General features: G+C 35.9%; 1 protein-coding gene across 3 annotated transcripts in view; it reads right to left on the bottom strand.

Annotated features, from left to right (window-relative positions):
• The window catches only part of LOC105473552 (mitogen-activated protein kinase kinase 4), a 122290-nt gene that overhangs the window by 77142 nt on the left and 30321 nt on the right, over positions 1-14827 (bottom strand). For all 3 annotated transcript variants that reach the window (XM_011727358.2, XM_011727357.2, XM_011727359.2), the window contains one exon: positions 11265-11367. In XM_011727358.2, the coding sequence (XP_011725660.1) occupies positions 11265-11367 (103 nt within the window). The remainder of the gene's footprint in view (positions 1-11264; positions 11368-14827) is intronic.

Here is a 14827-nt window from a genome sequence, read left to right as displayed (position 1 = left end):
GGTACTACTGATTTTTTAAAGGGTAACATGAACTACCTGGATGATAAGATAATGGGCCATTTTGGCTTTCTTCTTTATACTTTTTCTGTATTAAAAAAAGAAAGAAATGTTATTTTTAAAGCACACTGAAAACATGTCCCCACACATTTTAGGGAACTCTAGCTACTTAGGGGTACACTATACCTGATGAGGTGCAACAGATACTCTAGATTAATCCTCAAAAGAAACTTGATAACCTTCTTAAAAATTTCACTCTTTTGAATTTTTGAGAAGGGTTCTTCCAAACATCATGAAAAGGGAAACCACATGGGCAGAAATAAAATTGATCACAATATTGTTCCACAGGCATGAAAGCTGAATTCAATAAAAACACAGTGTTCACATATGTATCAGGTCACCTAAATTGTTGAAATGTATAGGTGCTTTGAGAACAAGGACAGAAAACCACAAATACTGTTCAGAGAGACTAAAAAAACTATCAATATAATTTTTATTGTTACTGGCCGGGCACGGCGGCTCAAGCCTGTAATCCCAGACTGTGGGAGGCGAGTCAGACAGATCACCTGAGGTCAAGAGTGTGAGACAAGCCTGGCCAACATGGCAAAACCCTGTTTCTACTAAAAATACAAAAATTAGGCCAGGCCCAGTGGCTTATGCCTGCAATCTCAGCACTGTGGGAGGCCGAGGTAGGCGGATCACCTGAGGACCAGCCTGGCCAAAATGGCGAAACCTCGTCTCTACTAAAAATACAAAAAACTAGCCAGGCACAGTGGTATGGGCCTGTAATCCCAGCTACTTGGGAGGCTGAGGCAGGAGAATCACTTCAACCCAGTAGGTGGAGGTTGCAGTGAGCCGAGATCGCACCATTGCACTCCAGCCTGGGTGACAGAGCGAGACTCCGTCTCAAAAAAAACCCAATAATAATAATAATAATATATGTATATATATTATTGTTATTGTTCTGGATTGCTTTTTAAATTGAGGCATCATTTACATATAGTGAGATGCACAAAACATAAGCATATGTGGCTCAATGAGTTTTGCCAATGCAGGCACCTTTCTATTTCACAAAATATAGCAAGATATAGAGCATTCCATCACCCCAGAAAATTCCCTGGTTCCCTGGTGCCATTCTTGTCAATCTCCTCCAGAGGCAAACACTGATCTCATTTCAATCACCAGAGATCAGTCCTGCCTCTCTCGATTTCACAGAGATAGAATCAGTATGTTCTCTTTTGTGTCTGGCTTCTTCTGCTCAGCATTTTCAGAGATTCATCAATATGGTTGCAGGTATCAGTATTTTCTCCACTTTACTGAGGAAGAGTATTTTATTAAATAATATACCACAATTTGTTTCTTCATTCTTCCATTATTGAACACTCTGGGTTCTTTCTAATTTGGAGGGTATTCCGAATAAACTTTCCATGAACATTCACTTACAAATCTTTCTGAGAGTGTTTTCATCTTAGGCAAATAACAACAAGTAGGACTGCTGGGTCAGGAGGCAGGTGCTGATTTATTTTATTAAAAACCTAGCAAAGAGTTTTCTAACGTGGCTGTACCATTTTCTGTTTCCTCAACAATACAGGAAAATTCTGCTTACACCACATATTTGCCAAGATATTGCCTGGTCTTTTAAATTCTAGCCCTTCGGGTGGAGGTGTAGTGCTATCACCTTTTTGTTTCAGTCTGCACTTCTCTTATTACTAATGTTCTTACGGCTGTTTCTCACATACTTATCCATTCCAATACCTTCTTTGTAAACTGTCTATCAGAGTCTTTAAACCATTTTTTAAAATGGGTTGTTTGGGCTGGCCCAGTGGTTCAATGCCAGTAGTCCTAGCACTCTGGGAGGCCGAGGCAGGGGGATCACTTAAGGAGAGTTCAAAACCAGCCTGTGCAACATAGCAAGATCCCACCTCTACAAAAAAAATTTTTTAAATGAGTCAGGCGTGATGGAATGTGCCTGTAGTCCCAGCTACTCTGGAGGCTGAGGCAGGAGGATCGCTGGAACCCAGAAGTTCAAGGTTGCAGTAAGCTATGATGCACTCCAGCTTTGGTGACAGAGATTCTGTCTCAAAAACAAAAAAGTAAACTGGCTTGTTTTGAGTTGTAGTTCATTATACATACAAAAGTCCTTTGTCAGATATATATACATTGTGAATGTTTTCTTCTCTCTCTCCCTCCCCCTACCCCTCTCCTCCTCCTTGCTCCCCGCCGCCCGCCTCGACAGAATTTTGCTCTTGTCACCCAGGATAGAGTGCAGTGGTGCGATCTCTGCTCACTGCAACCTCCGTCTCCCAGGTTCAAGCAATTCTCTCGCCTCAGCCTCCCAAGTAGCTGGGGTTACAGCCATGCAATACCACGCCCAGCTAATTTTGTATTTTAGTAGACATGGGGTTTTACCATTTTGGTCAGGCTGGTCTTGAACTCCTGACCTCAAGTGACCTGCCCACCTCGGCCTCTCAAAGTGCTAGGATTACAGGCATGAGCCACCGCGCCTAGCCTTGCCTGTTTATTTTCTTTAAAAACTTTTGATGAGCAGAAATTTTTAATTTCGATACAATCCAATTTATTATTTTTTAGTAGTTTCTTTGTCCTATCAAAGAAATTTTTGCCCATGCCAGACAATAAACATATTTTGCATGTTTTCTTTTAGAAGCTTTATAGAGTTTTTGCTTTTACTTTTAGGTCAATAAATCATCTTGAGGTAATTTTTGCATATGGTGTGAAGTAGAAATTAAGATTTATCTTTTCAAACCTTTTTCCAGTTTGTTCCATCACCATGAAAAGCCTATCTTTTTTCCCATTGAACTGTACAAGCATCAAAGTCAAAAATAAATTGACTATACATGTGTGTTTGTCTACTGGACTTTCTATTACATTCCATTGATCTATTTGTTTATCCTTAATATCCTTCCACCAAGCCTTAATTACTGCAGCTTGTAGGTTGTACTTGTAGGCTGACCGTGTTACAGTCAACCTTGAAATCAGGTTGTTTTAAGCCCTCCAACTTACTGTTTTACAAAATTGTTTTTGGCTAGGTCCTTTCCATTTTCATACATATTTTAGAATCAAAATGTCACATTATACATATTTTAAAAGTCTGATGGGATTTCACTGAATCGATATAGCAATGTAAGAAGAACACACATCCCAGATGAATAAAAGAATAATAAATTGTCTTTCCCAGAATGAAAGAGTGGTTTCTAGATTGAAAGAGTCCACTGAGAGCAAACTACAAGGAAAAAGAAAGGTAAGGGGAGGAGGGGAAGGAGGGAGAAGACTGGGAAAAGGGAACAGGGGAGGTGTACGGGGGGAAGAATGCAAATATATCAAGATTTCAGACACTGGGGAAAAAGAAAAAGCCCCACAATAAATCACAAAAGAAAAAAGAGGTTACATACAAAGGTTCTCGAATCAAAGTCACATCTAATGTTTCAAAGTAACCATGGAAAACAGAAAACATTGTCAAAATACAAACACAATTCTGGAAAAAAATTTCTACCCCAGAATTCTATACCCAATAAAACTGCTAATCTATTATGAGGGTTATTTATTTAAAGACATTTTCAAGGCCAAGCAGTGGTTCATGCCTGTAATTCCAGCATTCTGGGAGGCCGAGGAAGGAAGACAGCTTGAGTTCGAGACCATCCTGGGCAACATAGCAAGACCCCGTCCTCTACAAAATAATTCGAAAATGAGCCAGGCATGGTGGCACATGCCTGTAGTGCCAGTTACTCAGGAGGCTAAGGTAGGAGAATCACTTGAGTCCAGTTGTTCAAGACTGCAGCAAGCTATGATAGCACCATTTACTCCAGCCAGGGAAACAGAACAAGACCCTGTCTGAAAAAAGACAAAGGCATATTCAGGCACACAAACACCAAAAAGCTTAAGAAATAGTTAAAAACTACTAAGAAAGAATTATTATCTCAGGAAGACTTAGAATATACACTCTACCAAAATGAGAGTGGGAACGCGAAAAATAAAACAAAAAGATAAAATCCCAGAAACAGAGAATCAGAATCAGGCATTCACAAAACAATTGCAACAGCCCTGTGAAGCAGGCCTCAAGTATAACTACTCCAGATTAAAGCAAGAGTATGGCTAGATAGCTAACTCAAAAAAAAAAGGTGGGGGAGGAGAGGGGAAGAACTGAGTGATCAACTGATGTATTTAATTACGTTCAGAGAAGATTCACAGTGAACCATAAATGAGGTGGTTATTAACTCTGGGGAAAACAAATTTGCTCAAGAACAATAATATAATCATACTGTTACTCAGTTGTAGATTAAAAAAAAAAAAAAAACACTGAAAAAAAGTTACCTTTATATAGAAAATTTCCTTAATAATAGATAAAAGTTTCCAGAAATATACATACTACAAAGGCAAAAGGTCTTACAACATTCTGATTGAAATCAGAACTCAAAAATGTATAACTGCCTGATTAGAAATGGTTGGAACACTCATCAACAGCTTAGAAGTCAGCTATATCTTCAAGGAACAGCACTTGGAAGTACTGTTGGTTAAAAACCCAGGGCTATCTTCTAATGTCTGCCTCGGTCTCTGATTCAAGAACAAAGACAATTTATAATACCAAAAGCACACAAGTCAACAGCATGTATCATTAATCTATGCAAATATATATTCCAGAATTAGCATCCACCACCTCAGCTATAAACATCCAGCTTGAACGGAATGTGAATCTCAAGGGGGAAAGGGCCCACAAAGAGAATCAGTTCTACCAACTTCTATTACCACTGCTACCTCTGTAGAGAATCACTTCTCCAGTGAATTGCTGACTTACGGAAATGTACCACAGCTTCAGGTACGCTGAGGTACAATGTGGGACTAAAGATAAGATTGAATATCCCTAAACCGTAACTTTAAGAAGTACAATGATCTAAGCTTTAAAGATTATCCCAAACACAGCATCATTATTTACTAGAGCCAAAAGGTAGAAACAACCCAAATGTCCAACAACAGATAAATGGCTAAACAAAATGCTGCATACACATAACTATAAAATAATAATTATTCACCCTTAAAAAGGGTGGAGAAAGATACATTCTGCAATATGAATGAAACTTGAAGACATTATTTTGAATGAGATTAGCTAGACACAAAATAAATATTGTTATGATTCCACTTGTAAGAGGTACCTAAAAAGCAGTTAGATTCACAGAGACAGAAAGTAGAATGGTGGGTGCCAGGGCTGGGAGGAAGGAGAATAAGGACTTACTACTTAACGGGTACAGAAGTTCAACTGGAGAAGAGGAAAGAGTTCTAGAGATGGATGATGGTGACAAATGCACAACAACGTGAACGTAATTAATCCCAACGAACTGTATACTTAAAATGGTTAAGACAAAAATTTTTACTTTATGTGTATTTACTACAGTAAGAAAAAAGATTCGCAGCAGTAGCGCCAAACCAGTCACACACACACACACACACACACACACACACACACACACACACACACGCCATAGTATTTAACACATTTGAGATTAAACAGCATCTACTAATACACACCCATAAATACTTCTACCATTACTGCTATTTTGTAAAAGTGTTCCACCACAGAAATGTAGAGATTTCATAGTATCATGATTGCTTCAAAAATTTCAGAGATAGAAAAAACCTTCCAAATTCATGTAGATTAGAGGTATTCACACTTAGAAATTCACCAGAGATGTCCTGGGACTATTCTGGAGAATGAAGGCAGACAACGCTACAAGCTCTCTCCCACCTCACAAACACGTCAGTCAGAGAAGGTCCTCCTTTGTCTTTTTAGCCTATCAGTCTTGTAGATGAGACTTTATTTAAAGAAAGTAGTGCAAAGCTGGTTTAATTCTCTCCCCTCCCAATTCATTACATAAAATAGTGTATGCCGCTACTCTAATTCAATGCCTAAATTGAGATCAGAATTAAGTGATAAAGTCAAGGTCACAAAGATAACGACAATGCAAGGATAGAAATCCAGACTCCTAAATTTCTACCCATTGCTATTTCTTTTAAAAAACAAATTTTTATTGTATTTTTTAATAGAGACAGAGTCTCTACTCCTACACAGGCTGGAGTGCAGTGGCACACTGTAGCCTCAACCTCCAGGGCTCAATTGACCCTCCCACTTCAGCCTCCCAAGTAGCTGGGGGGACCATAGGTGCATGCCATCACACATGGCTAATTTTTTCTATTTTTGTAGAAATGGGGTTTCGCCATGTTGCCCAGCCTGGTCTCGAACTTCTGGGCTCAAGCAATCCTCCTGCCTCGGCCTCCCAAAGTGTTGGGATTGCAGGTGTGAGCAACTGTGCCCGGCCTCATCATTAATTCTAAGACAGCAACGTTTAAAAGACAAAGTTCTCACAATTTAACCAACAGAAGAAGAAATACTAAGTTTTAAGATAAAGTTCTACTGAGAAGGCTCATCAAGAAATATGAGGAATATTAGTTATTAACTAGGGACTTTGAAACCTCTTTAAACTACTCCTAGATGTTCTACAGCACAACTAAGTGTCTGTTCCAATGCAATAAACAAAGATAAGGGAGATCCTAGAGATCCTTTTGGTCTAAAGAGAGCCCTTTAAACTTAAAACGCGTGGTTCCAAAACGCTTAAGCCCCAAAATGTTATCTGCATTCATCACTATTTATTTCCAGTGTTAACTTTTAAGCTAGTGTTTCTTCTTGACAATTGTGATATGTTATGAAGATAAAAGGGCTGTTCTTTCAGAATAACAATTGTACTGAATACATTCTAAATGATTCAGTACACTGAGAGCACTCAACCATAACTCACCATCATGAAAACACAGAATGTTTACCAGAATATCTACTTCTGTTTGTCAAATTCATATACACAACATGATTTTGACACAAGTCGGCCACATTTATAAGAATATCCCTAGAGTATCAAAAAGACTTATAGTGTCTAGTAGAATCCAAACCTGATGAAAATTTAAAAGGTAGCCACACATTTTTCCTTTGCTCTTTCTTTGTACTCTTTGGCTATCCAGTTTAATCTTTCATTTTAAAAGCCAAGGGGCAAAATGTTAGTGGGTACAAGAGTCTCTATTATAATATGCATTTTCTGTCAGAAATATTTATAATTTTAATCAATGATAATTAAAAATCAAGGTTTCCTGTTCAGGTTGTCTCCTCATCCTCCAAGAACCCCCCCCCCCAAAATCCTTTTTTTAAGGAAATAAGCAATAAACAAATTAAAAGAATTAAATTTCCGAATGCCTGAGAGTAGATAAAAATGTATCACAAAGAAAAACTAATTGATTTCAAGAGAAGGAACTCTAGTTTAAAAGACTGATCAGTTAACTGCATAGAATGCAGGACCTTGTATAGACCTTACTTCAAACTATTAAAAATAAAAAAACTAATGAGGTCATCTGCTTATTTGATGATATTAAAGAATTATTTATTCTTCTAGATGTAGCAATGGTACTATGATTATGTCTTTAAAAAGCAGCTCTTATCTTTTATAAATGCATACTAAAATATTTATAGATTTCATAACATCTGAGATTTGGTTAAAACTAAGGGGTTGGAGGAAAAGATAAAACAACAATGGCCATGCTACTAACTGCTGAAGCTGTTAAAGCTGATTGACAGTAAAGACAGATTCATCTACCACTTTACTTTTACAATTTTCCATAATAAAAGGTTTAAAAATAAACAGAGAGAAAAAACTATAACCTGTAACAGATGGAAGGAGGCAGACATGCAGTGAATATGAGAGATAAATCATGGTCCCAATAGAACCCTGGATCAGAGAGAATTCATGGTCAGAAGAAATGAAGGCCTAGAAACCGGAGTTAATTAAACTTCTTTCAGTAAGGAAGGTCTAGGCCAGGCACTTTGGGAGGCTGAGGAGGGAGGATCCCTTGAGTCTAGGAGTTCAAGACCAGCCTGGGCAATATAGTGAGACTCTGCCACTTAAAAAAAAACCAAACAAACAAACAAAAAAAACACTAGAAAATCTAGTCAGTTCTACTTTTCCTCTTTACTCTTCCCCTAAAATAAAAAGGGGACATGTTTTCAAAGAAAACAAACATATCTGGAGAGAACCAGGCTTCCTAAGGTGAATGTTGGCTCTACTAATTCTAGCATTGGTAATATTCCTGGCCTAAGAGCTAGCTCTCAAAATACTCACAGAAAAGTAAAGCCAAGCCCACCAGGTGATGATCCATAACCAAAGCTCCCATTCAAGAAACAATCAAGAACAAGACATGAAAAAAAAAAAAATTATAAGATGTGAAAAAAAACTAATGAGAAAGAAAAGGGTCAGAAAAACTGACCCTTGAGGAAATTGATAATTCAAACAACAGAAAAGAATTTTTTAATTCCCTATTTTGCATCCATAAATTAAGAATAGAATCCTAAGAAAATGCCACAATCAACTCTTGGAAAAAAACTGATTGCCAAGATTCCATAGAGGGGATGGAAAATAAAGAAAATCTCCCAGGATACAGAGTAAGAAAACAATGAGACGGAACACGTTTTTTTTAAAGTCTAAGATACAGGGGATACAGACAGTCCAGCATCCTAGTAACACAAGTTTCAGGAGAAGGTGATAGGAAAAACATGAAGGAATGTACCAAAAGGAAAGCAGCAGCAATTTTCCCAGAAAAAGAGATACATGAATCTTTAAAAGGGTTAATCTGATACATGGGAAGATGATGCAATTTGAGGCTTATCCTCATATAATTATAGAATATCAAGAATAAAGAAAACATGCTAAAAGCTTTCAGTGAGAGAGAAAAATAGGTAATCTATAAATAACATCTCTGCTACAATTAAACACATCTACACATGGTTCACAAAACTTCTCTTGTACATATGCGCTCACCAGAATGCCACTGTCTCTTGTCTTGACTTAACCTTCCCTGCCTGGCTTTCAAAATGCAGTAAAATCTTGTTCTTCTGGGAAACATTTCATCACGCAGGTTATCTAAAATGATTTCCCCTCGTGCACTTTAATCTGACATTCACTCCATATTACCTTATGCCTTACTAAAATTACCACAGCCAATTGTCACTTTTTGGAATTTTATTTGAACTGTTGGTTCTCAGAAAAAAAGAACACTGTCTTACAATTTTTTTTTTTAAATCTTGCAAAGGATCTTGCAATCCAGGAGATATCAAATGCCAAGGAGATCTGAAACCAGATCCTGTGACATATCTTAACTTCATTAGGTTGCTTATTTCATCTTATCTTTTCCTAAATTCGTGAACAAGTTTTATATTCACATCCATAATTATTAAAGTTCAAGGAAATTTTAGGAGAAAAAAACATATAAATGGTAAGAGATATCTTACTTCAAAACTCCCACAAACTACAAGTTATGTTTTTCTAACTGCAAGTACTCATCCTAAACAGAAACTAACAATGGCTTTTAGTGCTGATGGCAAACAACTCAGAGGAACAGTACAAAAGGATACCTTTTGGAAGGGGCTGGGAAGGTAGAGGAGATAATGCTGTTCTAAGTAATAAAACTGTTATCTCTGACCAGTAACAACGCTAGCAGTTACCTATTCCTAACCCAGAACAATTGACCTGTACAATAAAAAACTTCCAACAAAGTCTGGGTCTCAAATTTTTACCAGAATCAAGCTCTAAAGATTCTACCATAAGGTAAAAATACCTATCACCATGTCCTTTCAAACTTTAAATACTTGCTGAGAAGAAACAAAGGATGAGAAACCTAGCTGGCTATAGGTTTATTATAAAACATTAGTTAAGAACAAAACAAAAAATAAAACCTGAACTCAACTTTGGAAGAAAGTTTTTTTCCACCCTGTGTTTACTATTGCTTAAAAAATTTTGCTCCATGAATTCCACATACATAAAGAGACTCCAGAGGGAAGACAGTACAAATAGATGAATGTTTTTCCAGTTCTAATTTAAGTCAGGTTGTCTTTCTCCTTGTCCAAAAAGGCTTTGGAAAAAGAAAGATCTGGTAAGTTTGGTGATTACTGCTACATGCTTTCCTTCTTAGACTTCAAACATATGGTTCAGCTAGTAACTACGGTAACAGAAATGAGCTACGTTAAATAATTAGTTTTGTACTAGCTTTCACTACAAAATTCTAAGAAATAAGGAAGGAGGTTCTTTTAAGAATTGTTTCCTTGCTGCTGAAATTCTGACTAATTAATAAATACTAAGTTTCCTTCCTCATGAGAGCCCCTACTTGATGTTTCAGAGAAGATAAAAAGGGTGGGACTCTAGGCTGAGCTCTAACAAGAAGTATAAAATTATGAACACTAATCTAATAAAATTGATAGATAATTGAGAAAAATAAATTGTTACTACACTTATTTAAAATATCTTTCATTCCCTCTAAGGCTACAAGTGAAAGTGTAAGTATACATATACATACCACACCCCACTCCCTTCTAGACATTGCTGTTTTAAAAATATTTTAAGCATCTCTTTTGCAAGACACTACCTTCTACCTATTTGTTACTGTTTGTAAATACAATGCATACCAAATTCTGAAAGAAGAGAAAATAGCAATAAAAGTGCCTCTTTGGGAAGAATAAAAGTATTTTAAGCTTAATAAGGTCTAGATGCAAATTGTTGAGAAATTATTATTTTTTTTTAAATAATGTATCTGTCAGCTTTTTAGTCATACCTTACACCACTTGCTTTATAGTTCTCAATATCGAAACTGGCTCAAAATTATTTTTATGGACATGGTTATAAAAGTACAGTCACTGGCCTTCATTTTCATGATAGGTTAGGATGGGAAATAAGAAGAGATTTTTTAATATTTCACATCACTTAGATTCAACTGAAGGCTAATGTAAAATACTGTTCTGAAGGTACTGTTTTATATTAACTAAGATGCTCTAATAATATTTTCACTAAGACGCTACAATATTATTTCTATTGTTTAATTTAAAAATCCAGTAAATGAAATAACCACTGATATCTGTAACTCACATGTACACAATTCTTTCAATTTACTATGACATGGAAATCTTGCAGGAATCTAGCTTATTAAGATGGGACTCTATTTTGTCACTAAGTGGTGAAGATTTGTACAGTTGGACAGAAGACAGTTAAATTTCCTAAATGCAACCTGCAATTTAACTGGAACTCCAGAAGGAAAAGAATAAACAATATTCCCAGAGAGTTTAGTCAGAGAAATTACACTGACATCTCATAATTGGAAAAATTCATAAAATACAATAACTTTAAAATATTTGCTTGAGTTGAGCCTTTTATTTGATTACCAAGAATACTCACATGTGTGGGTTTTGAACTCCTGTAGGATTGGGATTCAGAGTAAACCTTGCTGTAGATTTGAAAGGTGGATTTGCAAAATTCAACTTCAGTGCTTTGCGTTTACCTGAGAAATAACAAATAAAAAGTAAAAGTTTCAAGTACTACAAAACAGGTACTATTCTGAGGGCATAAGAAAGTCACACCAAAAGGCAAGAGAACTTGCTTTAACAAACAGTTAATATAGGACAATATTTTGAAAGGCAATGAGGAATTTCTCAGAACTAAGAAAAAATAAAATAATCTAAAGTTGTTACTAACTACAAATCATTCACTAGGTATGATACAATAGATAGAATGCTTATCACTTCAAGTTTCCATTATTCAGGGAAGTTAATACTTTTGCAAATGAAAATACTATTATAAAAATCAATGATCTCAGCAGATATACTGAAAAATTCTAAAAATATTACCATCTATCCAGTGTTATACTTAACGCCCTCAGTTTAATAAACATCATTTTCCCTCATTTTAATTAATATAAACTGTTAACAGAGTGAAGAATCTGAAAAATTGCTCAAAACATCATGGTAGAGTAAACTTCAAGTTAGCAACACAAGTATTCCAAATAATTATTTCCGCGAAGCTGTTTCCTTGGGGTAGGAAGGGAAGAGGTACCAACGTTTTTTACTACCCAAGTAAAACCACCATTGTAGAAGAGCAGAAAATGCAAAAAAAAGATCAAATATATTAAAAATGTTACATATACATCTATACAATACATAGGGTTAAAATTTTACATAAACTTATCAATCCAAGTACCTCAAAATAATCAGTTTACTTTCTGTTGCAGATTTTTTCTATACATAGATACGGACATGTATTTTTTCACTACAGTTGAAATCAGACCATGAAACTACTTTGTAAAATGCTTTATTCACTGACATTTCTTTCTGTATCAGTAAGTCTTACAGAATCATTTCTTTAGGACTTATAAGGATACTTTGTAACAGAATTGAATTTTTTAAGCATTTGCAGCATATCTTGGTTTCACATTCACCTTAGGGACACTTTTTCCTGCACTCACTCTCTAGAGTTTATTATACAGTTAACTAACTACTCAAAAAACATCTCTGCAATCCAAACACTTTCTGACCTCAGTGGATGAGGATTTAGTAGAGGGTTCAAACTGTAAACGTGAGATCTGAAAATCTGACAGAGCCACACTGGATGGAGAAGATGGCAAAGAGACAAGAGTACAGAGCACCTTGCCACGGCTCCTAGATGAGCTTTCAAAGATGAGCCTCCTTTCTACCAGATCATGTGAATTCCCGTGAAGACCAGACACATCCATTTGCAGAAATAAGGATAGTACAGGATGACTTTTCCACATAATGTAGAGGAAGGACATTTAAACAACATGTGCAAAGGGTACGCTGGGAAAAACAGCAGATATGACTGTATTTAAAAACAAAATGAAACCCTCAGTATATTACCAAAAAAAACAAAACTAAAAAAATTAAACCTTGGGAAAATTCTGACAATACAAAAATAAGTAGCTCTAAATTATACAAAGACATCATACAAACCAAGAAAAACAGAAAAAAAGTGATAAGAATATGAGCAGTAAAGACAAATTAAGAGAAAAAATATAAAAAGGCACTAACACCAAAAACATTTTAAGCTTTTGTTCATGTGAAAATGGCAAAGTTTGAAGGTTTTATATTATATATACATAATGATAACATGATGATCAGAATGGCTAGGCAAAACAATCACTATTAAGATATATTGCTGGTAGAAAAACTTTCTGTGAGAGGTTCAACAATACACAACAAAAGGTATTTTTGGTAAATATGCTGTTTTACTTCTTGAAAACTTTTCTTTAGAAAATATTTAAATACAGAGGATAACTCCCAGGTCTTGAAACCAAATGGAATTTGCCCTGGGTAATACTCAAGTTTTACCCATGCCTGATTTAAATGATTTTGGTAAAGGGACTCAGGATTTTTGAGCTGATAATATTTAGGTGAGATTTACATTTGAGTTAATACTGTAATGAGTCAAAATTTTGGAGGCGCTGGGGTAGGGTCAATGTATTTTGCGCATGGGAAGGATATGAATATTTGGGGCCCAGAAAGCAGACTGTAGTAGGCTGAATGGTGGTCCCCAAAGATACTAAGCCCCTAATCTCTGGAACCTGAACCTGTGAATTACCTTAATATGGCAAACTGTTTACAGAAAAGATTAAGTTAAGGAACTTTGCTATCATAATTTGAAGAAACTCAATCTTTACAAACTCCTCAAATCAAAAACTGAGCATATGTCATGTAGTTTGTGTTTGAAACCATCTGGCACAACATCCATTATCTCCATGTGAAGAAAAACTAAAATAAGACTCAGACAAAATGCAAGACAAGGACAGAACAAAGAACTATTGTGAAAACTATCGAAAGAAAAACAAAACTTGGTCCTTTCTTCAAAAGCCCAATTTGACAGAATAGTAGCTAACCTTACCAGATAAACAATAAAATATATTACAACAATTAAAACTTCAGCTGTTTTCTTGAACATAAATATTTATACTGAATACACAGAGATTCTTCTTCAGCATTGCATTCACATTGAAATAAAAACTAAATTGAAAGCTTTAAAGGCCATTAACTTCATAAATGTACACCATGATTAACAGAATGTGGTTTAAGTTACATAAATTAGATTTAAACACATTCTGCACTTCAGAGACATCTGCAATTATCTTGAAAAAGTCCAAATTTCTATTCTGATCATTTACTAACAAAATACACTAAATAATTCTGCAAGTTTCGAAGGCTTTCCAAGCAAAGATCACTCAGAGCCTAAAACAAGTGCCAAGGAGACTGGCACATGATCCAGCTACACCGCTGGGTCTCATCTGTGTACCCCAACTCTTCAAATACTAGTCAGTTTAAGATAAACTACTAAGGCAGTTTGGAGGAGGAAAAGGAAGGCCCCAAAATGTCAACCGATGGTGAGATTCAAGGAAAGTAGAAAAATAGCTTTTACAATACTCAGGAGAAGCTATTTCTGGCTATCTGGAGGCATCTTCTCTCCCACTCACTTTCTCTAAGTACCAGAGCCTCTACTGGGGCAGGGTCCTTCTCTCCTTTACTTCAAGGGTCCCTCAAAAAAATCAAACTGAAAGGCAATCTGTCACCATGTATTCAGATACTTTTAATGACAAAAAATTACAAGCAAATAGGACATTAATATGAATTTTTTTTTCAAAAACCTGAAACAACTTTCACAGGGAGAAAGGAGGGAAGTGATACTATAAAGGACCTGTGAAGATTTTTAGATGCTAACAAAGATTGAAATATCTGTACAACAGGGTTTAAAATAACTGATCAAAAACATTATGAATTTGTGATTATAATAACCCCTTTGGTGGGACTGTCATAAATCAATTTCTAACCAGTCAATACAGATAAACATCGTCCCTTTGACAATAGCAGGAAAGAAATGAGGCATCAAACATCCTAAAATATCTATACAGAAGGGGTTTCCTGCGAAGGATTCTCTGTATACCTTAAACCTTAGATCTGTGC

This window comes from Macaca nemestrina, chromosome 17 (genome assembly GCF_043159975.1).
Source record: "Macaca nemestrina isolate mMacNem1 chromosome 17, mMacNem.hap1, whole genome shotgun sequence".
NCBI classification, from domain to species: Eukaryota; Metazoa; Chordata; class Mammalia; order Primates; family Cercopithecidae; genus Macaca; species Macaca nemestrina.
Note: the sequence above shows the minus strand (reverse complement) of the source record. Positions and strands in the feature narration are given on the sequence as shown.